The sequence below is a fragment of the Phytophthora sojae genome, assembly GCF_000149755.1.
Source record: "Phytophthora sojae unplaced genomic scaffold PHYSOscaffold_5, whole genome shotgun sequence".
Taxonomy (NCBI): domain Eukaryota; phylum Oomycota; class Peronosporomycetes; order Peronosporales; family Peronosporaceae; genus Phytophthora; species Phytophthora sojae.
The window spans coordinates 4,559,411-4,582,520 of NW_009258119.1; the positions used below are offsets into that span (position 1 = coordinate 4,559,411).

The window sequence follows — 23,110 nt, forward strand, 5'->3', positions numbered from 1 at the left end:
GTAGTGTTTACAGGTGTCGATCCGAGGTGACAATTCGGCCTAGAGACGGGAAGTATCGGTCTCCTTTCTTGTCGCGGCGTGCCTGTACGTTCACGTAATGCCCGAAGCGATCAGCTTCCTGTGAGAAGCTATAGTCGCAATCCTCCTCTTTAGGATGCTGCACGTCACCCGCTACCTTCGAGCTGGGTAGCTTCCGGGGATTCATGGGGCCACTAGTCGAATCAAACAATGGATCGAGCATAAGATTGTAGACGGGATCCTGGTTTCGCCGTTTGGGCTTAGGCTTTGGCCTCGTGAAGACGTAGTGGTGATGAGGATGGGGTGATTCAGACGAAAGACTTGGCTTGTTGTTACCGGCAGGTCTCGTCGAGGCGATGTTGATCCCGTTCAAGCTTACGGGCGACTTCGAGCCACCGTCAAGTACAAGGATTGAAGGGGCGACATTCGACGTAGCCTCTGAAGTGGCTGCACTGCCTTCGTCCCTCAAACACTTAGACCCTCTCGTTAGGCGATCCCCGGAGAGTTCATCCAAGCTCCCAACTGGAGACTGCGGTAGTGCTGGAAACGATGCACTGGTTTGGGGTTCTTTCCTATGAACTGGGCTAGTCACCACACTTGATCGATTGGAGACCCCTTCCTTGACCCCAACAGCACTGGTGACGCTCGATTTGCGACGTTGCTCAAGTTGTCGCTGTTGCCGCTGCTGGTGCTCATTGATGAACGCCATCGTCTCCCGAGCAAGCTCACCGACAGACTTTTTGTCCCGCAACGCCATGGGTTTGTTCTGAAGTTCCATCGCGAAGTCGTAGCCGATCTGCTTCACTCGCTCCATAACGAGTGTTGGTGTTGCCACTGCACTTTTCTCGCCCTTACCGGGCTTTGGCTTATCATCGGCAGACGCTCGATCTGGAGCAAAACCTCTGACACTTGACAAATACGCATGGTACTCACCGAACGGATACGACGCAATGGAACGGATGGTGGTTACCGCGGAGTACTGCAGTGATTCGAGGTAAGGATTTGGATTTCCATCGAGGCGAAGTCGCGCAAGGAACGGAAACAATAACTCGACGATACCAAGCGCCACAACTCGGGGAATACACACGAGCACGTCTTGGCTCAAGGCAGCGATGGCGCTGACTGCGTGAACAAGTAGTCTCCACCTTTTAACCTCTTCTTTCTTCTTCGCGGATGATGACGCGGTGCCGACAGTGAGAACAAGGTCCTTGTGCTGCTGCAAAACTTTTGTAAGCAGTTCTAACACGCGGAAGTGCAGGAAGAGCTCACTTGTGCTGCCTTCGACGGCATTCACCATGGCCAAATGCGCGATAACGACCGCAATTTCACTCTTGCATTCATCGTCAAAGGATTTTGAGGTTGGGTGCCGCAGTTGCATGCGCTTCAGCAGGCGAGGAAGTACGTGGGCACGCATTATCCCGGTTCGACCATCAGCTACTGCACAGAGTTTGCCAAAGAGTGTGTACAATGCAGCAGGCACATCCAAAAGCCCATGATCATCAACAGAGGCATCAAACTCGACACTTTGCTTCTTCGGCGATGACTTTCCAGTTGTAGTCGAGATGAGGATCTCTGGTAGGTGGATCAACGCTGTCTGTAGGCAACCTTGAGTGAGCAATAAGCTGCAAGCCGTGTTGGTGCAAGCCAGCCGACTCAACGCTACGCAGCACGCACTAACAAGGTCAAAGTCGATGCTTTTCTCGCGTAGAATGTGCAAAATGGCTGGAGCAACGAGCTCAACCAACTGCTGCAGCTTCTCTTGGGCATATTTTCCGTGCGGGTGGTTAGCGTGCGTCTTCAAAAACTTGTTTCGCGAGCTTTCCCCGTAAGGCATTGGGCGAATGTGCCCCGCCAGCTCCACTGCAGCAACAACCTTGCTTAACTCGACTTCAGGAAAATCTGCGGCGTCACAAGGAGTTCGGATGAGCGCGATTAAGTCTTCCAGCACATGCATCCGGAACATGACATCGCAAATTAAAGCTTGGGGCCACTCGGGAACTTGTGGGGACGTGATAGAAGGCCGAAGTCGAGCATCTACCATGTTACTGGGGCACCTCGCCAGTCGACTTAGCGCCTTACAGGCTTCTTTCGACCCTAGCTGATGTATGAAGCGATCCTCCGATGAGCTACGCGCTACCAACCCCTCAATTTCATCAAGCCGATTGCACTGAATGGAAAGTGCGAGGTGGTTGATGGTGTCCTCGGAAAAGCATGCACGATTCACGTGCGTGGCCTTGCACATACGCCCCAGCAAGATGCAGCTTATGTTGCGCTGGCGAGAGTTCTGCACGGGTGACTCCATGCAGCTCGGTGACACTTGCGTCAAAAACTGCACGATAGTAGGCAGCGCGTTCACTGAGAAAAAGTAAGCTGCCGTCTTCTCTGATGCGCGCGGGGAAGAATCATCTTGCAGCGCCAACTCCAACACGAGCGTGTAAAATGCATCCAGTCGGTCTTCGAAGGTTGCAAGAGCCTCTAACAACGAAGTGACAGGTTTCACCTGCTCGGTTTGCCTTGCTAGTAGAGCGCACCCTATCAGCGCCATGATGAAGGCCATTCGCGACTCGGAAGCTTCAAAGCTTGGTCGGCACCAGCGCAAGAAAATTTGCACGGCGCCCGCAGTCGTAAGTCCATGCCTGGCGTCAGTACGGCTTGTCATTTCGTAAAATAACGTCACTGCCGCTTGAACAACAACCAAGTTTGGGCCTTTCATGCACAGTAGAACTTGTTCAAGCCGTCGACCTCCACATCTAGTGAGTGCGTCAAGGAGCTGAGAGAACCCCAGTGACCGCGCTAGCAGAGTTAGAATCTCCAGTACTTGTGCTCGCAATGAATCGTCTTTGTCGCGACAGAAGCGCAAAACCTCGAAAAGCGTGTCGAGCACGTCCGCAGTCAGCAGGAACTGGCGCACTGAAGCCTTCAGCTTTCGCATCAAGAAGGTTCGCTCCTCTGGGGTTGCTGCACGAGAGCGATCTTTAGTAGGAGATCTTCGGAGAGGGCTAGTGGGGGTTGTTGATACAGCACTTTTGTGCCCCCACTGCTCTGTTGCATGGAGAACCTTTCTCGAAATGGAGAATAGCAGATTAAGCGAGCTCGCTAGTGCAGCGATTGAGGCAGCGGTTTTACCATTGTTCCTCAATTCCATGGTGCACGTCAAGTCAAGTTGCACCCTCTGCACGACATTGCACTGGAGAATCTCGAGAATCTGCTCGTCTCCATGACCTTCGACGATGTTTGCAACAATTCCTTTCACCAGCTCAATAACTTCGCGGCTCTGGCGTCGAGTAATTAGTGATACGAGACATACCAACAAGCCCGAACCGAGGATGCGTCTCTGATCTGAGAGTACAGTGTTGCGAGTCTTGTTCGAAATGCCGTCGGGGTCACGCTCAAGCTTCGCCAAATGGTACAGTATAGTGATGTACGCTTGCGTTACACTACTTGGAATTCCTCCGGAGCCGACAGCTTCTCGATACACCTTGAACTGGTGCCGCAGCTCCACGAGCTTGATCATGTGCATGGAACGCAGACGCGTTCTCACAATAGGATCGTAGTCGCGTTGACTCACTGTGCGCTCAAAGAGTACTCCGCGCCAGTGGTGCTGGAGGATACGCGCGCATAGCTCGGTCTCGCGTAGCAGACATCCGATGCTCTTGTTCGCAGCGTTTTCACTTGACAGCACGTGTGCAAACCACTCGGCCAGCACCGCTACCAGTCGAGCCATGCGGAATATCTTGGTATTGTTGGTGAGTTTGGAGAGTGTCCGGAATGCCTTGTTGGTCAACGTTGGTAAGGATGTCTCGACGTAGTCCACAGCATCTAGTAGCACAGAAAGCACAACAGGACATCATCAATCGTGATGTCTGGTCCCTCCTCCACTGCACCATGTTAACGTACCGACCTTCGTGAGTCTCCATCAGGCGGAGGAGCATTGTGGTAGCGAGCTCACGTCGTGAATCATCCTCGCAATGCTCAATCTCCTCGTAAAGAGTATCCACGGCAGCCTGGATCTTCGTAGCATTCCACCCGCGGGTATCCCATTCTTGGTCCATCAGCATCGTCGCCTACATATCAACAGCATGCCCAACGTTGAATGCATGTCCAGTACCAACCACCTTTGTGCTAACTTACAATGCGGCCGTCGGTCACAACGGGGTCTTCCTCCTCTTCCGCTCGATCTGGTTCGCCTCGATCTTCTTCATCGAAGTCTGGAGTGACTTCAGGGAATCGACTTGGAATTACGCGCTTGGGAGACGGCTTCGGACTCGGCGCTGGTTCATTCGTCTTACGTGACCGCTTTGTCGTATCACGCAGGATCAAAACACGCCGCCCCACGTCCTGGAGGTGGTCGCTTGCTGCCGGGTCCAGCGGTCGGTCAAGTGCGAGTGTCGGGAGCAACTGTTCCTGCATCGCGTACACACGCTTGGCCTCCGCGTTCACCTCCACAGTGCGGTCCACCGTGGAGCCACGCTCGTCTTCCCATGGGTACGCCTGCTCATAGGGCAAAGTCACCTCACGTCGCTTGCCACGGCGCGAGTTGCGCTCGCTCATGACGGTCGAAGACTGCAAAGCTAATCAAGACCTGACGGAAATAGGGTCCGCTACCACTAAGGCATGGGCACCATGGACAACGCTGGCAGTTTCATCAAGACGATGTATTGTTTACATACTCAGCTGGCCTGCACGCCAGCGCAATGCAATGTTGCGCTGTGGGCGATATCCGAAGAGCTACCAGTGACTTGAAGCTGGTAGCACTCACGCAAACATGGAGGTTCCATCCCTCAAACGGCATCAAGTGTGTGGGTGTGGGTGTATGAGAGGTATGAGAGGGCACTTACTTGCCGCCGAAGAACTTGCGCCAGCCCGAGGTCTCCGGGAACTTGACGCCGTTCTCCGTGAGCTTGACGAAGGCCTTGGAGAAGTCCTTGAACCACAGCTCCTCGTCCTTGGCGTACATCTCGACGTACTTCTTGAACTTGGGGTCCTGGATCAGCACCATGTCGGCGGGCAGCATCATGAGCTTGCCCGTGGGGTCCTCGTACTGCGTGGGGCCGTTCCACTTCTTGATGGTCCACTTGTTCTCGAGCAGCTCGCGGAAGAACTCGTTCGAGAACGTCCACTCGGCGTTAGTCCACGGGCCGCTGTAGCCGCTGCGCGTGGGGTAGCAGCGGCCGATGGCGTGCGCGCCCACGAGCGCCACGATGTCGCGGTCGTCGAAGCCCATGCGGTAAAAGACGTCGCGCACGTGCTGCGTGGTCTTGTCCTTGCTGCCCATGTCGGCGTTGGGCAGGCGGTCGTCGGGCGTCTGCGTGGGCTCCTTGCCGCTCTTGGCGTCGGGGCGGCCGAGGCGGAAGGGGATCTCGGGGCCGCCCATCTCCTCGATCATGGCCACGCCCGCCAGCACGTACAGGTCGGCGTACGAGATCTCCGGGTGGTTCTTCTTGACCTTCTCGAGGGCCTTGACGGCCAGGTGCAGGCCGGCGTTGCCGCCGTGGTTGATCTCCGGGTCGAAGCGGATGGTGCCGCCCGTGGAGCCGCCGCTGTTGTCCACCTTGCTGTAGCTGCCCGACGAGTGCCACGCGAGGCGCACGAGCGTGGGGCCCATGTAGTTGTCGTCGTCGAAGATCTCGACGATCTCCTTCTTGATGGCGTCGATGTCCACGGGCTTCTCGCGCGCGTTCACCAGGTCGGTGAGCGCCAGGCCGCTCACGGCCGCGACGCCGGCGGCGGCCAGCACGATGGCGCTCGGCTGCTTGTTCTTGTTGGCGGCGCGGAACTGCGACGTGGCGAGGCCGCGCGTCTTGGCGGCGGACGCCTGCTGGGCGGCGCGGAGGGCGGCACGACGGAACATGGCGGCGAAGAGGAGGGGGGGCTTCGGTGCGCTTGGGGGCTTGGCGGAAGATCTGGAAGTGAGTGAGGGGCATCTACAAGAGCAACCATTGCGAACCACCTACCCGGGTCGGACATCGCCTCTCAAAGGGCGCATAAAACTGATCTTCGGATAGGATGGGGTAGAGTGATTTCGCAAGGAATCGATAGATAGAGGTATAATTGTGATGGTCTAAGCATTTGATCGGTTTTGATTATGACCTCGGGTATTACGGGTTATTAAAATCATCAGATCGGCGGGAATGATTACTAAAGATCGCTGTTCTGGGGGTCCAGGCACATTGACATACTGGCGGTGCGGGCCAAGGATCAGGGCTGTAGGTTGCAACCGGAAGTTAAGCCTGGGGCTCTCCTTCGCCATGCGGCGACGACGATATCTTCTGGAGGTGAGGCTTGTTCGTATTGGTGAAGCCGGTATAGCTTTGTCCGTCCTGGATGGCTGCCACCTCGACCGATAACCCTTTTTTAGGGGTCTAAAAAGGGGATCCTTTCAGCCTCCAACTTCAAGTACGTGGCGGGATGCTGCCGTGCTACCATTGTGGCCTACCAAAGGCATATGGGCTGCCTTGCACTCTTCTCTTAAGAATTCGCCGTCGTCCGCAGAAGTGTTTTCGTCGCCGACGTCGCAGCTCTACGAGGATGCACGCTAATCTGCCGCGTTGCGCCAGTTCGACGAGCTCCAGCGTTGCGCCGCAGGGTGTTTACCGGTGTCAACAAGAGGCGAGGACGTGAGATCCACGCAGTACCTGTTCTTTCGAGAGAGCAGCGCATGTACGTCCACGGCACCACTGCGATGACTCTCCGCCGGATCGGCAGCTGGAGCTCGAGACGATGCCATCAGCTCAGATCCCCATAATTCGGCCTGGCGCTTTGAACGGTGGCCGTACCAGTAACCCATTTGTGGCAACCAAGTCCAGCGTTGCGTCATGATCACCAATACCTTCTTCAGCGCTATACAAGCAAGAAACGCTGCTTCGGCTAGTCGCGTAACGGCTCGTATTTCCCACAACCATTGCTGGCGCGACGATGGCCTCCACGGAGAGCGGCAGGATGGTTTTCGTGCCGGTCGATGCACTGAGAACTGTCGTGCACGGCGTCCGCGAGCAGGCTGCCGAGAAGCAGCGCCTACTCGCCCGGATCGAGGAGAGTCGCAAGCGTGTGCAGTTGCTGCGCAGCAGGTCGACAGCGGTGGAGTCGAAGCTGCTGGAGCATCGCCAGAGTGCCGTTGTGCACAGCGGTAAAATCGTTATATCTCCCAAGGGGATCGGGCCGAAAGGAACTGTCAACCTGCAGGCGATGACACCTCCAAATGCTGCAGCAGCAGGAGGAGGAGACCAGGTTTCAGGCGGCATCCTGACGATGCAGAAGCGGGTTTCGCAGCTGGAGACGCTCATGACACTGGCGAAAGAGGTTTCCGCGCAGAGCAGTTTCGATAGCGTGATCGAGCGTACGCTGCGAGCCGCACTGCAGTTGGTGCACGCTGACAAGTTCACACTGGGCATCCTGCACGAGCGTCGAAATGTCCTGGACATCTTCTCCATTTACCGCGACCCTGACGCCGACATCGACTTAGCGTTCACCAAGGTGAATGTCATCAACGAAGGCTTCGTTGTGCCCGACTCCCCCACCGTGTTCGGCCGCGTGGTCATGACCGGACGGCCCTTTGCGATCGATGACTCCGACACGCACACAATTTTCTTAAGTCAACGGAGCAGGGACAACGTAGACCACGGCGGCGTGGTCACTCCCCATGCCTTGCTCTGTCTACCTATCCGCAACGCCCATCGCGCTGTTGTTGGTGTATTGCAGGTGGTATCTGCAAGCAAGGCATCGTCGTCGATTGCCTCTGCTTCGAAAGCGACCCCAGCATCCTTCACCGATCCAGATATCGCCAATCTGGAGTTCATTGCTATCGTTGCCGGCGCAACGATCTGGAACCTCGTGCTCTCGCGTCAGCGGCAGACTGCCCAGCACCGAATCGAAGGGCTTCTCAAGCTCCACCGCAACATTTCAATGGAGAGCGTGTCTTCCTCTGCAGTGCTGGACCAAGTGCTCGCTGTTTGCCACGAGCTTGTCGGCACTGAGCGCATTGGTCTGTTCATAAAGATTGAGGGCGAGGACGAGCTTTTCATCGCCAGTGCAGCCGATATCGTGCGCGGAGAGTATGTACCGATAACGAAAGGCATTGCTGGGTATGTCGCTCGCACAGGCGAGACGGTGATAACGAATGATGCGTACTCGCATCCGCTGTTCGACCCGACGTTGGATCAGAAGACGGGATTCCTGACGAAGCGCATCTTGTGTCTGCCAGTCAAGTCTCCCGAGGGCACGATCCTGGCAGTGCTCTCTGCAGTCAACAAGGTCGACGGAATGGACTTTACCAGCGAAGACGCAGTTTTCCTCAACTATGCCGCTGAAGCGGTGGGTACTTCGCTACACAAAGCGAGCCTTCATCGCGAGGTCAAGACGTCCCAAAAGCTCATCGAAGCGCGGCTGAAGCTCACCACGTTCATATCTGAAAGTACCGATATCGCCGAGTTCGTGGACATGGTCATGGAGTTGGGCAAAGATATCATGGAGTGCGACCGCTTTGGTCTGCTGCTTATCGATCACTTCAAGCATGAGCTCTGGATCACTCCACGAGTGGGTGGTGAGAGCATCCGCTCTCCGATTAATCGTGGGATTTCTGGACTTGTGGCAACCACGGGTCAAACCGTGTGCACGCGTGACGCCTACAAACACCAGCTCTTCGATCCGAGCGTTGATATGAAGACAGGCTACCGCACTACGAGCGTTCTTTGCATGCCGGTGTTTGAAGACCACTCGCTCACGGTACCTCCAAAGGTGGTTGCTGTCGCTATGTGCATCAACAAGAAGGAGGGCACCCACGTCGTTGCCTTCACTAAGACGGACCGTGAAATCATGAGCAAATACTGCGCGGAGGTGCAATTTGCGCTTGGGCGGTTGTCTTTGGACATCTCGTACTACAAAGTTGTGTCAGATTGCGTGGCTGTCGCTCGAACCAGCATCGAGTCGAGCTCGAGGGCTCTGAAGCGAATGTCAACGACCAGCCGCATCGATAAATACTCCGAGACGGACATCATTTCGTCCATCGTACACAAGTACTGTCATGCCGGGGATGACACCAGTGGCGTGACGAAGAAGAGAGGAATCTCCTCCTTCGCAGCGCTCCTACCGGCCATCAAGAAGAAAAGTCACGAGGATGACGAGGTTCCGTTTCCACGCGAGATCATATTCGCTCATGGACGAGATGAACCGCTGGATAAATGGGACACCGAGACGGTATCGCTTTCGAGCAGCGAAGTATCAATGAGTTGTGGCATTATTTTCCGCGCGTACGGCTTCATGGACGCCTTCCGCATCTCCAGTGAGAAGTTTTCGGCCTTTACAACCAACGTGGCCAACTACTACCGCAGCAACCCGTTCCACAACTTCCAACATGCGTTCCAGGTTTTGGTGGCGATGCACATCATGTTACGCACCGAGTGTCGTCGGTACTTTAGTGGTCTCGAGATATTTGCCATGCTCGTTGCCTCACTCTGCCACGACATCGACCATCCGGGTAACACCAACGACTTCGAGCTCAAGATGCTAAGCCCTATGGCGCTCACGCACAATGATGACGCCGTGCTGGAGCGCCACCACTGTCGAGTGACCTTCATCATCCTCAACCACAAGTCCGCCAAAATCTTGCAACACCTTGACCGAGAGCGCCACAAACGCGTGCGCCAGCTCATCATTGCGTGCATCCTCGCAACCGACATGTCCAAGCATTTCGAGAAGTGCAAGGTCCTCGAGGGCCTTACGCGTCGACAACTCAGCGACAAACGTCCCGTCTTGATGGGCATCCTCATGCATGCCGCCGACTTGTCGCATTACGCGCTGCCGTTTGCTCAGGCACAGGAGTGGGGTGCCCGCTTGCTTGATGAATTCCAAAACCAAGCCGCGGCTGAAACAGAGCACGGCGTCCCCACCGACTTCTACATGAGAAATTTGGACAACAAGCGCGTTCGGATCACGGTCCAGCTAAACTTCATCAACTATGTGGTTCGCCCAATTTGGCTCCCCCTGACTTCGCTCTGCCATCACCTACGGGTAAGCTTTGTATGTTTCTTTGTCGTCTGCCACCCTTGGTCATTTACTGCTACTTTTTTGCAGTTCTACACAGACTCGTTGGAGCGGAACTACGAAATGTACAGGCTGCAACTCGACAAGGACAAGGACAAGGACAAGGACAAGGACAAGGACAAGGACAAGGACAAGAGCGTTGGGGTCGTGTCAGCAAGTCCTTCGACAGCTACGCTCCCAGGTGCACCGACTAGAAGCGTTTTGTCCTCTCCACGCAACGTCCACAGCTCCACTTAGTCAACACCGTCAGTGAATCTGTAAATGGGACTATTGACCCGACCCCTTCACCTTGATTACCGTGCTGTTAGTTTGTTTGCCTATTGTGCTTTCCTTCTTGTACACAAGGCTGTATCGTAGCCTCAACTCTAGTCGAAGAAGAGAACAACCACCGTGGTGTCATCGTGACGGCGGCGGCGGTGGCTTCCAGGCGGCAGGCTCAGCAGCTCCTGGTACGTCATGCCGTAGCGCTTCGCCGCCTTCTGAAGCACCCGTTCAACCAGCGCGCGGCCGGCAAGGTCGTGGTTTCCGCACGAGGCTTGGCCGTTGACCACCTCCACAGCCTCTTCGTTGCTCAGGTAGTCCCACAAGCCATCAGAACCAATAATGAGGAACTTGTCCCCCTCCTGCAGCTTGTGCGACTTGACCTCGGGGATAGCCGTGATGTAGGGCGGCGTGTAAGGTGCCGAAAAGTGGCGGCCAGCAGAGCGATCACCGTTCACGTACGGCGGCCCATTAAACTCCGGGTGCTTGAGGGAAAAGTCGCCGAAAGCGCGCGTCGGCTGCAGCGCACCCTTCACGTAGCACGAGTCCGGGTGACGGCAAGTGAACACGTTGGCCTCTCCGGGGTGTTCTTTGATCAGCTTATCCTGCTCGAACTTCACCATAGCATTCTGGTCGTTGCTGAGCGGCTCCGCCACGATCGAGTCCGAGTCCTTGCCAGCCTTTCCCAGCACTGCACGGATGTCGCCCGCGTTAGCAACGTGAACAGTGCCTTCGTGCACGTACGCCAAGCACGCGCAGGAGCCGCACCGCGCCACAGCTCCGAACCCCAGCTTGAACGCCGACGCCACCTCCGCCATCAGGTCGCGGTCCGTGCGGCCAAACGCACGCTGGATGGCAGCAGCCACGCGTTCGTCCGAGACCGTCTTGGCGTCCCCATGAGCGGGCTCCTTCGTGCCCGGCTTGTAGAGGTACGACAGCTCCTTCTGCACGTTGCCGATCAGCGTCTTGCGGGCGTACTCAGACACCTGCCATCCACCTGCAAGTTGCAACACACAATGCAGTCAGAATTCAAGCAGCAGCAATGCTACGTATCCGAGGGCAGCGCAGAGCGTACCGTGGCCGTCCAGCACGGTCGCGAACACGTCGCCCGAGCTCGTCGTCTCCACCGCGTACTTGTCCTCAATGGGGAAGTTGGCCTTGTATGAGGCGCTGCTGAGGCGCGTCGCGCGCGACTTCGAGATGGGCGCGAACTCCTCGCGCTCGAGCGGCACGGAGAAGGCGCCGTCCACCTCGGGCGGGGCGTACCGGGCGTCGCATTGCGCCTCCATGTGCGTGACGCCCACGTCCGTGAGCTCCGCATGAGCGAGGGCGAGCACCGACAGCCCCAGGCCACTCAGGAACAGAGCTTGTCGCAGCGCCGAGCCATGGAACTAAAAAGCACACAATGCAAGTGGAGAAGTGAGTTCGGATTAAGATTAAGAGGCTTGCAGCGACTTTAAATCGGTCGGGGGAGCTGGAATTTGAAGCGATAGAGTAGGGGTAGTTATCAAGGAGGTGGGAGGGGTGCGTGCTCACCTTGGGGCTCTGTCCCGGCGCCAAGCGCGCCAGGTTTCGTGCAGCAAACAGTCGCATGCTCGACGTCGTCCAAGCTGGATTAGCTCAAGGGGAGCTAGAGGCGTAACGATCTGTCGGGAGGCGTAATGATATGTCGTCTCGCTCGATTGTGAAGTTGAAGTGGTTGAAGTGATGACTTTGGGATCGTGAAGTTGGCTCAGGCCGTTGGCGAGATTGCCTGAGCGTACTATTGTACACTCCCCGGCGGTGGTCCCGTCAGATTGGCGAGATAATTTTACGCCAACTAAGGCACCACCTGCCGAGGACAGGTATTGGCGAGTCCCTTGCAGTTTGTTGCAGTGCCTGCAACGCAGCCCCAGAGGTATGATACATTGTCAACTTGACACTTGGCAATGTTAAGCCGTCCAAGTCGGCACAGATTCACTACTCCAGTCTCGTGCTGGCCTCTGTACTCCCTCCTCTTCTACTATCGCAACTTTGAATTTGTTTGCATCTGCTCGCCACAACGTTCTCGGTTGCCACGTTAGCGAGCCTGAGTGCTCACTCGCCACGGATGAGTAAGCGCTGAGGGTTGTTACACTGACTGTTCGATCAGGCAGCTCCGTGCTAAGCTGCCTGCCTGACCACGCGACATTGTGCGCGAAAATCCGATGCAGCAAAGTTCTGGACGGAGCTCGCAGCTTCACCTTGGTGTGCGTCCGTAGGTCATCCTCGCTGCGTGAGCAGTTGGCCACGTTGTACGTCAGTCCACCGACGACAGTCTCAGTGTGCCGCTCGTCCACAGCAGTTTTGACGCTGGTGGTGCTGCGTTGTCGGCCACGAAGTCGTTTCTCGCGGCATGGGCTCTTCATGAGTGGACATAATATCAGCAGGAGCTTGTCCACTCATCGCGGAGCTCAGCGGTGCAGCTCGCCGCAAATGACGGTGCGTGGACGGCGAGTGGGGCGGCGCTTTTTTCCTGACTCAAGTACAGATATCGCGTCAACTCAACCTCGACCTCGACCTCGAGCGGCAAGAGCGCTTTAGGGGTCGTCATTCCCGGTGTGCGTTTCGTCGGGCAAGGCGCTTCCTCTTACTCGCAGGATCGAGGATCGTCATGGAGTTGTCACGAAATGGTCAAGCAGATGCAAGCGGAGCCCCAAAATGAGCAGAGGCGACCGAGCATTCACCCACCCGAGTGGGTGAATGCTCGGTCGTACTATTTGCCACCGGGAATGCCCCACCTTTGGGTTCAACAGCGCGGATCGTGCGACGCGGATAGACTCGCACGCCTCCCGCCTCCGGCTCCAGAGATTTTCGCACGCGGGGCCTGGCCAGCTCGAACTCCGCCGCGTTCCGCTGAGAGCGTTGCCATGCAAAAATGACAAGTGCGAGCGTTGGGATCGAAAATTAGCTAAAGCGCTAACTGCTTCACGCCAGAAAAATCGCGCTGCGGCACCCGTCGCCACACCAGCCCCACCAGCCCCATCGACGCTCTCTTGGTGCCTCCGAGTTCACTCCGAGTTTCTACCCCTGCTTTCTTGCGATTGCGGCCCCACCGACTCCTTCTGGGCCGCACCGACCAAGTAGACGCGGCGGGCGAGTTGGAGGCGTTTCTTTCCATTGCGTCGCCGATTTGCCCGGGCACCGGCGGGCCCATTAGTCATTTTGCTCGAAAAGCAGAGAAGTGCACGACACCCCGGCGCTCTCGATACACACCAACCATCCCCCCAGCTCACGGCAGCGCGTGCTCTTGCAGCAGCATCGACTAACGAAAGCGACCTCTAACACCGAACAAGCTTCGAGTTCCTGGTGGCAATGGCGGCCGACGACTTCTTCGTGCTGCACCTCGTGGACTCGGCCGACTGGGTCGCCGACCATGAACGCACGCTGTGCTACGTCTGCACCCGGCCCTTTGGCACTTTCCGTCGCAAACACCACTGCCGAATGGTACGCAAACCGTCTTGGCAATGCGCTGGCATAGGATTCCAGGTTCCTAACTTTTCTGGTTCATTTGACTGCAGTGCGGAGAGGTGGTTTGCAAGAACTGCACGCTCTACAAGGACGCCCACGTCGATCCAGCGATCGGCCCCACGCGGGTTCGCGTTTGCATGTCCTGTGTCATCAACAACTCGAACCAGCGCTCGGGTCGGTCCATGGGTGCACCATCGCCCCACCTTAGCGCGACTTCGGAGGCGTCACGCATGTGGATCCAGAGCCACTTGCACTCGCCGTCGTCCGGCCCACCGTCGGAACCGGACAGCGAGGAGCTGCAGCTTCTTCGCTCGCTCACGCCGAAGCCCAGACAGCCCTTTGAGCTCAGGGACGGGCACTTCAACGCGGAAGGCGAGTCGAGGAAGAGCCGCAAGAGGAATCTGCACACCAACGAGCACAACAGCGAGCCTTCGTCCGACTGGGCCCACCCGTGGCCTCGACCGCCTGTGAGCACCGACGAAGGAGACCGACTCCGAGCCTTGTACGCGTTGCGTGTGCTGGACTCGGAAGCGGAGAACCCCTTCGACATGATCTGCGATCTGGCCAAGGCGCGTTTGTCCTGCCCCATGGCTGCGGTGAGCTTCTTGGACGAGCACCGCCAATGGTTCAAGGCTAGCGCGGGTCTCGCCCACAAGATGATCCCGCGCAAGATCGCGTTCTGCGCCTACACCGTTTTCATGCGCGAGCCGATGGTCGTGCTCGACACGCTCCAGGACCCTCGGTTCCGAAGAAACCCGCTGGTCTCGGGTGCTGCCGGTGTTCGCTTCTACGCGGCTGCACCGATCCTAGACCCCAACACCGGCCACGCAGTCGGAAGCGTCTTCGTCCTCGACACTCGCCCCCGAGAGGCGTGCGATATCTCCATTCTTGAGCGGCTGGCCCTCGCGGCAGGTGAAAACCTTCCTACGGTGCCCAACAACGACGAGCAGAAGGCTGTGCCGGATAACAACGCTGCTGAGAGGCAAGAAGACAGTGCCAGTGCCAACCCTGCCTACATTGCGGCTCAAAACGAGCTCCAAAGCTTTGGCAGGAAGAAGATCGGGGTGCCGATGTCCCCAGCGACGTCCACTTCGACGTCGTCCACGTCGTCGGTAGTGTCCGGGTCGTCGAACCAAGCGATCGAGATGCCGCCTAAAGCGGAGGACAACAACGACAGCGAGGATATACCAGAAGGCGAAAGATCGTTGGCAATGACGCAACTTTCCATGGGGACGACCTCGGCGGGCGAGCAGATGGAGGTGCTGCTCATGCGCTTACTGACGCAAAACACCGAGACGCAGCAGCAGCTAGCTGTGCAACAGATTTCGCTGTCCGCGAAGCTGGGAGAGCACACCCACCAGATCAACAAGCTCATGTCAGACTTCGCTCGCATGGAAGCCAAGGTGGAGGCCAAGGTGGACAGCAGGGCCAACTGAGCAGTGAGCAGGAACCTCTGCATCCTTCGTCGGAAGAGGGTGCAGAAGGAAGCACCGAGCGGGTCGGTCACACGTTGCGAGCGGGTCTCTCATTATTTACAACCGGTGCCGGCGAGCTCGAGAGAAGTCCCATTGTTGTCAGTGTCGTAGCCGGCGGTATCTATTCACGAACCCCCACCGGATTCGCTTTTCCACGTCCCACGAGCTCGTCTTGCCACGAGGCAACGAAGCTCGGCTCAGTACCTTCGGCCTTGCCGCACAAACATTCAAGCACTATTTCATGTTGCGATCGTGTGCGCAGCACTCTTCCGACGAGTGACAGTCAGCTCGTCCACCTAGTCATGCATGTGAGATTACAAAACTCGTCTTCCATTACATTTTTATGGACTTTTGCGAAGACGTCAACAACTCACACGTTGGCTGAACCGAAGCAGGTGCTGGGTCGATCGTCGCCATTTCCCCCCCCCCGTAGTCTGTACAGCTCACACGGCATTAAGGTTGGCACTACAGCGACTCCAGCGCGCTTGGAGGAGGAGGAGAGAACTACAGACGCGACCTAGCGGCCGCGCTTCAGGCGTAGACGGCCTTCTGCTTCTCCACCTCGGCGATGTAGGCGGTCATGGCGTCCTCCTTGGACAGACCCTTCTTGGCGTTCCAGGCGTTCCACTTGGCCTTGCCCGTCAGGTCGAACATGCCGGGGGCGGACGTCGTGTTGTCGCCCACGGTGGCCTGCTTGTAGAAGGCGTACAGAGCGAGCTTCTCGTCGTTGGTCTGAGATATAGGGCAATGACACAGGCAGGGTTAGTCGCGTCTACAGCTTCGTGTCGAGAGGCAGACACGCGCCAATTCACGTACGGGGCTCTTGGTGAAGGTCTTCACGAGCGCGGCGGCGGCTTCGAACTGGGCCTGGAGGTCAGACATTGTGGAGAGAGATCGGGGGCGGCTGCGGACTCGTGAAGAAAATGGCGAATGACCAGTGGCAAGTCAAGCTCCCATCGGTATAGACGGGTGGGCTCGCGTCTAAGTGCGAGTGTGACGCGCGAGTGTGACGCGCCCGGGCAATGAGTGACGTGGCCGAGCAGCAATCTCTGCCGTCACCTCCGTGCCGCAAGTTGGGCGACGTCTTATGGGCGGCAACAGCGGCAAAGCGGCATGCTGTGGCCAGCATCACACGAGTGATCTCCGTGAAGCACGCCGCCAATGCTGCCTTGGCGGCCAAGTTGGCCACGCGAACCGGGTTTCCGGTGCTGCGACATGGTACCTTGTGGAACATCGGCAACGGCGACATCGGGCGGGACTGTATTCGCGTGCAATGCTGGGACTCCGAAGACGGAATCTCCTTTGCAGACAGGATGGTGTCGATCTCTCTTTGCCTTAACAGCTCGTGGAGTACTGCTGCGCGTCGTCGGGCGTGCGATGGCCTCGATGTCCACCAAGTTGAACGTGTTGCTCTTTTGTGTACTCTACTTAACGGAGTGGTCCACTGTACGGCCATTATTCCGTCCCACACGGTACACGGATCTCTGTTCCTCACTGTACCCTATGTTATACTTTATCCAAGTGAGTGCGGCCCAGCAGTCGCTGTCCAGTCAAGTCCCAAGTGGCAACACAAAAATGCCACACATGCGTAGTCGCCGTACTCTTCGATTGGTGGTCTCCGGTTCAGTCTTGCCCAACATGGCCTCAATAAGCCGCGGAGACCCCGCTTATCTCTCCTGAGCCATTTCAGATTCGAGCCAGGACGCACAGCATGGCGGACGAGCAGCCCGAGTTCCACGACGTGGTCGTCATCGGCGCCGGCGTCGCCGGTCTGCGCTGCGCCAGCCAGCTGGCCAAGACCGAGGGCGTGTTGGACGTGCTGGTCGTGGAGGCCTCCGGCCGCGTGGGCGGCCGCGTGATGAACGACACGAGCTTCATCCCGGGCATGAGCATCGAGGTCGGAGCCGAGTTCATGCACGGCGCCAACACGACGCTCACGCGGCTCGCCGAGGAGCACAGCATCGGCATGCGCGAGATCTTCACTTGGGCTCAGGTGAGGACACGGGGCCAAAAGCAGAACATGTGTGTGTGTGTGTACTTGTAGTAGCCGCATCGATTAATCAGCCACTGATTCCGCTCGCACGAGCAATGAGATAATCTTCTGGCCTTCATACGAATGCAAGAGCGAACGTCAGATCATGCTTCCTTAATTAGCATCTCCAGGGCGAGCGGCGCGGTCTCCCTCGGGAGGCCCGTTGCTCTTCTGCGTGCATTCGGCGGCACAGTTCTTGTGTCGCTGAGTCTTGCACGTGTCCACCCGGGAGAAGTCAGTCTGGATTCATACATTTCCCCAAAAACCAACTATCGATATGTGCATATTGCAGTAGAAACCAAAGAGAAGTGTAGAGCCATACTCACGGTTCCGTGTCGCTTTATTGCTTGTTCAGGGCGATGGTGGTCCGACCGAGCCCGCTCCGGATGGAGGCATCGGCTACTACTACATCGGCGACCAGAAGCGTATGCTGAAGTACGACGATGACGACGAGGAGTTCCTCAAGTTTAACTTGTCGGTGGCCGACTTGAGCGACCTCGAAAACATTGACCAGATCCCTCCCGAGAAGTCGATGAGGGACTACTTCGACGAGGTTGGTCTGTCTCCGTCCATGATGAAGCTGTGCGAGTCTGGATACGCCAACACTGCCGGCGGACCGCTGGAAGACATCTCCATGCGCACTACGTGCCGCTATGAGAAGCAGTGGATCGAGCTGGAGGACGAGGGAGACTTCCGCGTCGTGCCAAGCTTCATGCGCTTCGTCAACCTCTTCGCTGAAGGTGTGACGACCCGCCTCAACTGGCCTGTGGCTAGCGTGGACTACTCGCAGAGCTACCGTATCCTGGTTACTAGCACGTCGGGCAAGCAGCTCTCGTGCCGCGCGCTGGTGGTGACTATGTCCACCGCGGTCTTCTCGAAGATCGCGTACACCCCGGACCTCCCGCAGGAGAAGATCGAGGCCGTGAATTCGTTCTCCATGCGCCGCGCGGGCAAGGTGCTCCTGCACATGTCGGGTCGCTTCTGGCCCGAGGACGCCCACGGTGTCATTTGCTCCGAGTGCTTCCTGCCCGAGTTCTGGTTCAACAGCTCCAAGGGCATCGGCCACCTGCAGCCTAACGGCGACAACACTCTGATTGCGGAGCCCGAGACGGAGGACGCGGTGGAAGAGGACAAGGCTCAGTACTTGATCACGGGCTTTGCAGGCGCGCTGTACGCCGAGAGCTTCGTGGGCGTGGACCATGACAAGATCATTGAGAACTTCCTCGACCAGCTCGACATGATCTACGGCACGGTGGACGAGCCCAAGCCGGCACACAAGCACTTCGTCCGCGGCATGTACAAGGACTGGGGTGACGAGCCGTGGATCGGCGGCGGCTACGCTTTCCCGCGTGTCGGCCAGTCGGACACGGCTTCGCAGGATCTCGCTGCCCCAGTGGACAACCGCATTTTCTTCGCTGGCGAGGCCACTGCCTTCGAGCAGCCGGGCATGTCGGTGCATGCTGCTATCGACACCGGCAGTCGCGCGTCCGTGCAGGCGGCACGTGCGCTGCAGGAGCAGTAGGGAGATCGCTCGAGAGTGAAGCAGTGTGAATAAACCTTGTATTGCATTATGCTTTGACTTCAACATGCACCGATGATCGTTGTCTGTTATAGCGCCAGGAAGCGCGCTCGCAAATGCCACAGCTACGAACATGTGCATCGGTTTGCCAGTGAAAGCGGACCTTATCGATCGAACCTATTTATTAGTTTCGGTGTGGTGGCCCATGTATCGTACGCTCAAATCTTGGTCTCGGTCAGTGTTGCTGTCATTGCAGCGTGTCTTGAACTCATCGGCGCGTGAAGAATTGATCAGCTGATCCTGATCAAGTGCGCCGCAAAATATTTATATAAGTAGTGTAGGCGGGGGCAGGAAGCGCAGGAGCATGTCGAGGGCTGCTGTGTCGGTACCCTGCCTGCTTCATAGCCGCTGTGGTGCTGCAGTCGAGGGCCTCCAGCTCAAAAGTAGTTGCTCGCCTGCTCCTCGCGCTCCAGCCGGCTCAAAACGTGCTTCCCGAACGTGAAGCGCTTGAGGTAGTCCTCGTTGTGTCGAATTATACATACAATGCGGTGGCGGTCGTGGTCATCCGCGCGTTCCAGCAATTTCTGCACCACGTAGTTGCCGTACATGTGCTTCATCATGGGGAGCAGTGGGCAGGATGCTCCGCTCTCGTCACACTGAAGAATGAAGTCGACGATCTGGCTGATCTCACCCTTTGTTGCGTGCTCCAGGCAGGACTCCACCACGTTGCTCGCGTACTTGTGCTGACTCCAGCGCGCGATCTCAGGAAGCACCGCCTGCATAACGATGTCCCGCTGATCCGGCTCGCCGTGGCTGATGACGTGCTGCACAACGTAGTTGCCAAACTGGTCCTTGACAAGATCCCGGCACTTGTAGATGATTTCATTCAGCAGCGGGCGGATCTGGGCAGGCGCGCAGTGCTCCAGCACGCGCTGGATCACACGGCAGCCGTACGAGTGCGTGGAGAGCGCTGCAGCATGGCCGATGAAGCTGTCGATGATGAACTGGATGTCCTCCCCCGTCACGAAACGCTGAGGACCCAGTCCGTTGTACTCGGCAGCTCTCTTCCAAGATGCCGCCTCGATGCATTTCTGCAGAACATGGTTGCCGTTCTGGTCCACGACGCACTTCATCACGTGGCCCTTCAGCTGCCGGATCAGCGCGAGCTGCTCTTCAACTCGTGTGACTTCCAGGGCACGCTGGATCACTCGGCACCCGTACACTTGCAGCGCCAGGCTGATCATGTTGCTTGTCATCAACTCCACCAGTGCGTGCTGCTGATCCGCAGAGCCGTACTCGAGGAACTTCTGGATCACGTAGTTGCCAAACACGTCCGTCATCAGCAAAAGCGAGTTGGGGTAGATCTCGCTGAATGCTTCGGCTTTCACGTGCTCGTCGGCCTTCTCCAGCTTCTGCTGAATGAAGCGCGAGCCCGTCTGGTCCTTGGCGAAGATGAAGAGGTGCCCCTTGATGGAAGACAGCCCCCATTTCTCCGACTTCGGCGCCGAGTTGAACTCCTCCAGCAGACTGTTGGACGAGTATGAGTGCGCGACCGGGTGGAAGTACTCGAACTCACCTCGACGAGGGCCTCCGACCTTGGGTCTGTGCATCATCTGCGGACGTGGCATGTAGTTTTGGAAGTCTTGGCGTTCGTACAGGGGGTGGTCGACCAGAGGGTATGACGGACGGGGCTTGAACATTTTGTCGGAGGGTTTCATGCCGCGGTACTCTGCAGCGTAGCCATCCCCATAGTTCGGCACGGTCGAGTTGTGGCCAGCGTGCGGGCTCGCAAAATCGGACGGAGCGAAGCCGAAAGGTGACGATGGGAACGAGTAGCCGTCGTCGTCGGCGGCCCATCGCGACTTCGCAGCACCCATCATGACTGGGTAGCCTTGAGCGCCCATCATGTAGGACGACGGGTAGCCTTGTGCCATCGCTCCATGATATGAGCCGCCGAAAGGAGGCTCGCTGGTGCTCCGGCCGAACACTTGGCGGTGGCCATTCACGCCAACAAGTCTGGGGCCCGTGGCGTGCTGGGGCATCCGAGGCAGGTCATCAAAGTCGTGGCCGGAACGGCGGCTGGAATCGTAGAGCGGCGCGGCGCGGTAGTCGCCAAGCCTTAGCTGCCCCATGCCTTCACTGATGCCGAAGACCGACTGCGTTTGCTGGTCCCTTCCACCAAACGAGGGTCTGCGACCAGTCGAGCCTTCATCGTCGAACTGCCCGTACTCGGGCGACGGCGTGCGCGGGAAGTCCTCTTGGATCCGGTCGATCAAAGACATGCCCGGGGGCACACGGCAACCTCCACTTTGAGTTTGGCTGCCACCACGAGACGATCCGCTCCTCGAAGCACTGGCGCTAGGGCGGGGAAAGCTTGGGACCGCGCGCGGGTTGAGCTTGTCGGGCGAAGTGGTCGGGGTGACTGTGGAGTCAAACTCGCCGTCTTCGAAGTCGTTGTGAGGGTTCGTCCAGATGTCCGCCGAGCGGGGCTCAGAGCCTCGTCGAGGCCGAGCAGTCTCGCGCTCCCGGAGTTGCTGTAAGCACAAGCAGCGAAGACGATACAGTTAGACCATGCTGCAGCGGCGTTGTCGAACGAGTTGAACCAAGATAGAACGCACCAGGCTCAACGACAGCCCATTCGCCTCTGGCTCCTGGTTGTCCGTTGGTTGCTCGTCCTGCTACGGAAACGAACGACGTCACTGAACGTTAGATGCGAAGATCGCGCCAGCAACCAAAAGAGAAAGAGGGGCAAGTAAGTACCTTGCTCGGCAGTTTCTGCGCCGTTCCCCACGATGACCGCAGCTCGCCCCCGTTCTCAGATGGGGCGTCGCCGCCGCTCTCGTGCTGGTCTTGGTCTTCCTTCTGGTTGTCCACCGCCGCCGAGTCGCCCTCCTCCGACTCGCTCGGGGGCGTCGTCTGGGCGCTGTGCACGGAGCGCGAGTCGGCCTTGGACTGCAGCCGCGGGGCTCGCAGCGCGAAGCTGGCCGGCCGCTCGGCCAGCGCCTGCGAGGAGGAGAAGAGCAGTGAGGAGCGGGCCTTGAGGCCCTCCGAGGACCAGAGCGAGTCCGACGGGTACCCGACGGGGTCCTGCAGCTTGACGCGCACCGGTTCCACGGGGTTGTCGTGATGGACGGGCTTCTCGAGCGCCGCGATCCTCGACCCTGCAGCAACAACGCGCTGCTGCTGCAGCGGGGCCGAAGAGGAGGAGGAGGAGGAAGAAGATGTGGAGGGGGCGCCGCCGCTGCTCTTGGCGGGGCTCATCGAGTCGCTGTGGCCCATGGCGGGGCGGGGCAAGTGAGCGAGCGAGCTGTGGGCGGTTGCTGCTGGCAAGGCGCCGCGGGGGCGGCGGTCGTCCACTTGCGCGGCGGCCGGCAAATTGGAGAATGAAAGCTGCTGCGGATGCGGGCGGCTCGCGGGGGTTATTTTTACGCCCGACGTCACTGTCCTCTCGCTTTAAGTGAAGGCAACCTGTCACAGAAGGGCCCGTTTCGCGCAAAAAGACGGAAACCCCGGAGGGTGGGGGTTAACGAGTGTCTATCCTTTTGCAACGAGCGCAAGCAAGCAGCAACCAACCCACCCGCCCCCGCTGAAGACCATCTCTTCCAACGGCCGCGCGAGCTCGCGCTCGCGCTTCGCGTTCGCGGAGCTCGTCTGAGATGGCGGGTGTGTAACAAGCCTGCGCGAAACCGCGCTCGAGCGGCTCCGGAAGCAGTAGATGGCCCACCCGACGGCCGCCGAAGGGTGGGTGGGTGGTCCGCTCGCATCGGAAATTTCAGGTCACGCATCGGCGCCGCCCGTGCATGCACATGCGGTTCGAACCGAGGCCGTTAGAGGAGGTTGCCTTTCACGGAAAAATCCCAGGCACGCATGCCCGGCGGCGTGACGCGACTTGACTGGGCCCGTTGGTTACTATTGCTGTTGCTGGCTGGCTGCGCTCGGCAACAGCAGCAGCAGCAGCTCGCTGGGGTTTCCGCGGTTGTCGTCGACAGCAAGGGCGGAATGTGGAGCGTTATGCTAACGGCAAAGTTGAAGCGGCGCGGGACAGCCTGGGATCGTCGACACGCGGCCCTAGAAGGGGCAGCGACCATCACTCCGACAAGGGCAAATTGCCCCAGCTGCCGGCACCGCATTCGGCAACGACACATCTTGGTGGCAGCGGCCTCACGATGCGGCGCCATGACTGCTCGAGCGCGCGCCGGGCGCGAACGCGCGACGGCTGCCAGGCTCGCCGGCAAAGGAAGGCGCCGTCGAAGCACTGGCTTCGGGCTCCGCGGAAAA

At 58.1% G+C, this 23,110-nt stretch overlaps 9 protein-coding genes across 9 annotated transcripts; 4 read left to right on the forward strand and 5 right to left on the reverse strand.

The window, feature by feature from the left end:
• Positions 1–7: 7 nt before the first annotated feature.
• PHYSODRAFT_509290 (hypothetical protein) lies at positions 8–4,569 on the reverse strand (the record flags this gene model as incomplete). The annotated part of the gene is made up of 6 exons (XM_009531236.1): positions 8–474; positions 655–822; positions 919–1,171; positions 1,220–3,837; positions 3,920–4,082; positions 4,150–4,569. The coding sequence occupies 6 exons, from the start codon at positions 4,567–4,569 to the stop codon at positions 8–10; spliced, it is 4,089 nt and encodes a 1,362-aa protein (XP_009529531.1).
• Positions 4,570–4,833: 264 nt separating this feature from the next.
• On the reverse strand, positions 4,834–5,911 carry PHYSODRAFT_354823 (heme peroxidase). The gene has a single exon (XM_009531237.1). It carries the CDS (start codon positions 5,867–5,869, stop codon positions 4,853–4,855), a length of 1,017 nt encoding a protein of 338 aa, XP_009529532.1. The 5' UTR covers positions 5,870–5,911; the 3' UTR covers positions 4,834–4,852.
• Positions 5,912–6,933: 1,022 nt separating this feature from the next.
• On the forward strand, positions 6,934–10,293 carry PHYSODRAFT_505107 (hypothetical protein; the record flags this gene model as incomplete). Its single annotated transcript, XM_009531238.1, has 1 exon — positions 6,934–10,293. One exon carries the CDS (start codon positions 6,934–6,936, stop codon positions 10,291–10,293), a length of 3,360 nt encoding a protein of 1,119 aa, XP_009529533.1.
• A 38-nt stretch (positions 10,294–10,331) lies between these two features.
• Positions 10,332–12,704, reverse strand: PHYSODRAFT_346687 (hypothetical protein; the record flags this gene model as incomplete). Its single annotated transcript, XM_009531239.1, has 3 exons — positions 10,332–11,314; positions 11,393–11,708; positions 12,540–12,704. The coding sequence occupies 3 exons, from the start codon at positions 12,702–12,704 to the stop codon at positions 10,422–10,424; spliced, it is 1,374 nt and encodes a 457-aa protein (XP_009529534.1). The 3' UTR covers positions 10,332–10,421.
• A 946-nt stretch (positions 12,705–13,650) lies between these two features.
• Positions 13,651–15,242, forward strand: PHYSODRAFT_315958 (hypothetical protein; the record flags this gene model as incomplete). The annotated part of the gene is made up of 2 exons (XM_009531240.1): positions 13,651–13,782; positions 13,857–15,242. The coding sequence occupies 2 exons, from the start codon at positions 13,651–13,653 to the stop codon at positions 15,240–15,242; spliced, it is 1,518 nt and encodes a 505-aa protein (XP_009529535.1).
• Positions 15,243–15,591: 349 nt separating this feature from the next.
• On the reverse strand, positions 15,592–16,205 carry PHYSODRAFT_354824 (hypothetical protein). The gene is made up of 2 exons (XM_009531241.1): positions 16,098–16,205; positions 15,592–16,013 (listed from the first exon to the last, which is right to left on the reverse strand). Exons 1-2 carry the CDS (start codon positions 16,161–16,163, stop codon positions 15,813–15,815), a joined length of 267 nt encoding a protein of 88 aa, XP_009529536.1. The 5' UTR covers positions 16,164–16,205; the 3' UTR covers positions 15,592–15,812.
• A 787-nt stretch (positions 16,206–16,992) lies between these two features.
• On the forward strand, positions 16,993–17,431 carry PHYSODRAFT_510345 (hypothetical protein; the record flags this gene model as incomplete). Its single annotated transcript, XM_009531242.1, has 2 exons — positions 16,993–17,303; positions 17,368–17,431. The coding sequence occupies 2 exons, from the start codon at positions 16,993–16,995 to the stop codon at positions 17,429–17,431; spliced, it is 375 nt and encodes a 124-aa protein (XP_009529537.1).
• Positions 17,432–17,740: 309 nt separating this feature from the next.
• On the forward strand, positions 17,741–18,835 carry PHYSODRAFT_507586 (hypothetical protein; the record flags this gene model as incomplete). Its single annotated transcript, XM_009531243.1, has 1 exon — positions 17,741–18,835. The coding sequence occupies one exon, from the start codon at positions 17,741–17,743 to the stop codon at positions 18,833–18,835; it is 1,095 nt and encodes a 364-aa protein (XP_009529538.1).
• Positions 18,836–19,269: 434 nt separating this feature from the next.
• Positions 19,270–22,111, reverse strand: PHYSODRAFT_504992 (RNA-binding mating protein; the record flags this gene model as incomplete). Its single annotated transcript, XM_009531244.1, has 3 exons — positions 19,270–21,366; positions 21,451–21,507; positions 21,593–22,111. The coding sequence occupies 3 exons, from the start codon at positions 22,109–22,111 to the stop codon at positions 19,270–19,272; spliced, it is 2,673 nt and encodes an 890-aa protein (XP_009529539.1).
• Positions 22,112–23,110: the final 999 nt, after the last annotated feature.

What these genes read in the sequence shown, in the direction of transcription:
- PHYSODRAFT_354824 (XM_009531241.1), bottom strand. Translation starts at nt 16,163, where the DNA reads ATGTCTGACCTCCAGGCCCAGTTCGAAGCCGCCGCCGCGCTCGTGAAG. An exon ending in AGACCTTCACCAAGAGCCCC is followed by an intron (nt 16,014 to 16,097) that starts GTACGTGAATTG and finishes CCTATATCTCAG; the next exon opens with ACCAACGACGAGAAGCTCGC.
- PHYSODRAFT_354823 (XM_009531237.1), bottom strand. Translation starts at nt 5,869, where the DNA reads ATGTTCCGTCGTGCCGCCCTCCGCGCCGCCCAGCAGGCGTCCGCCGCC.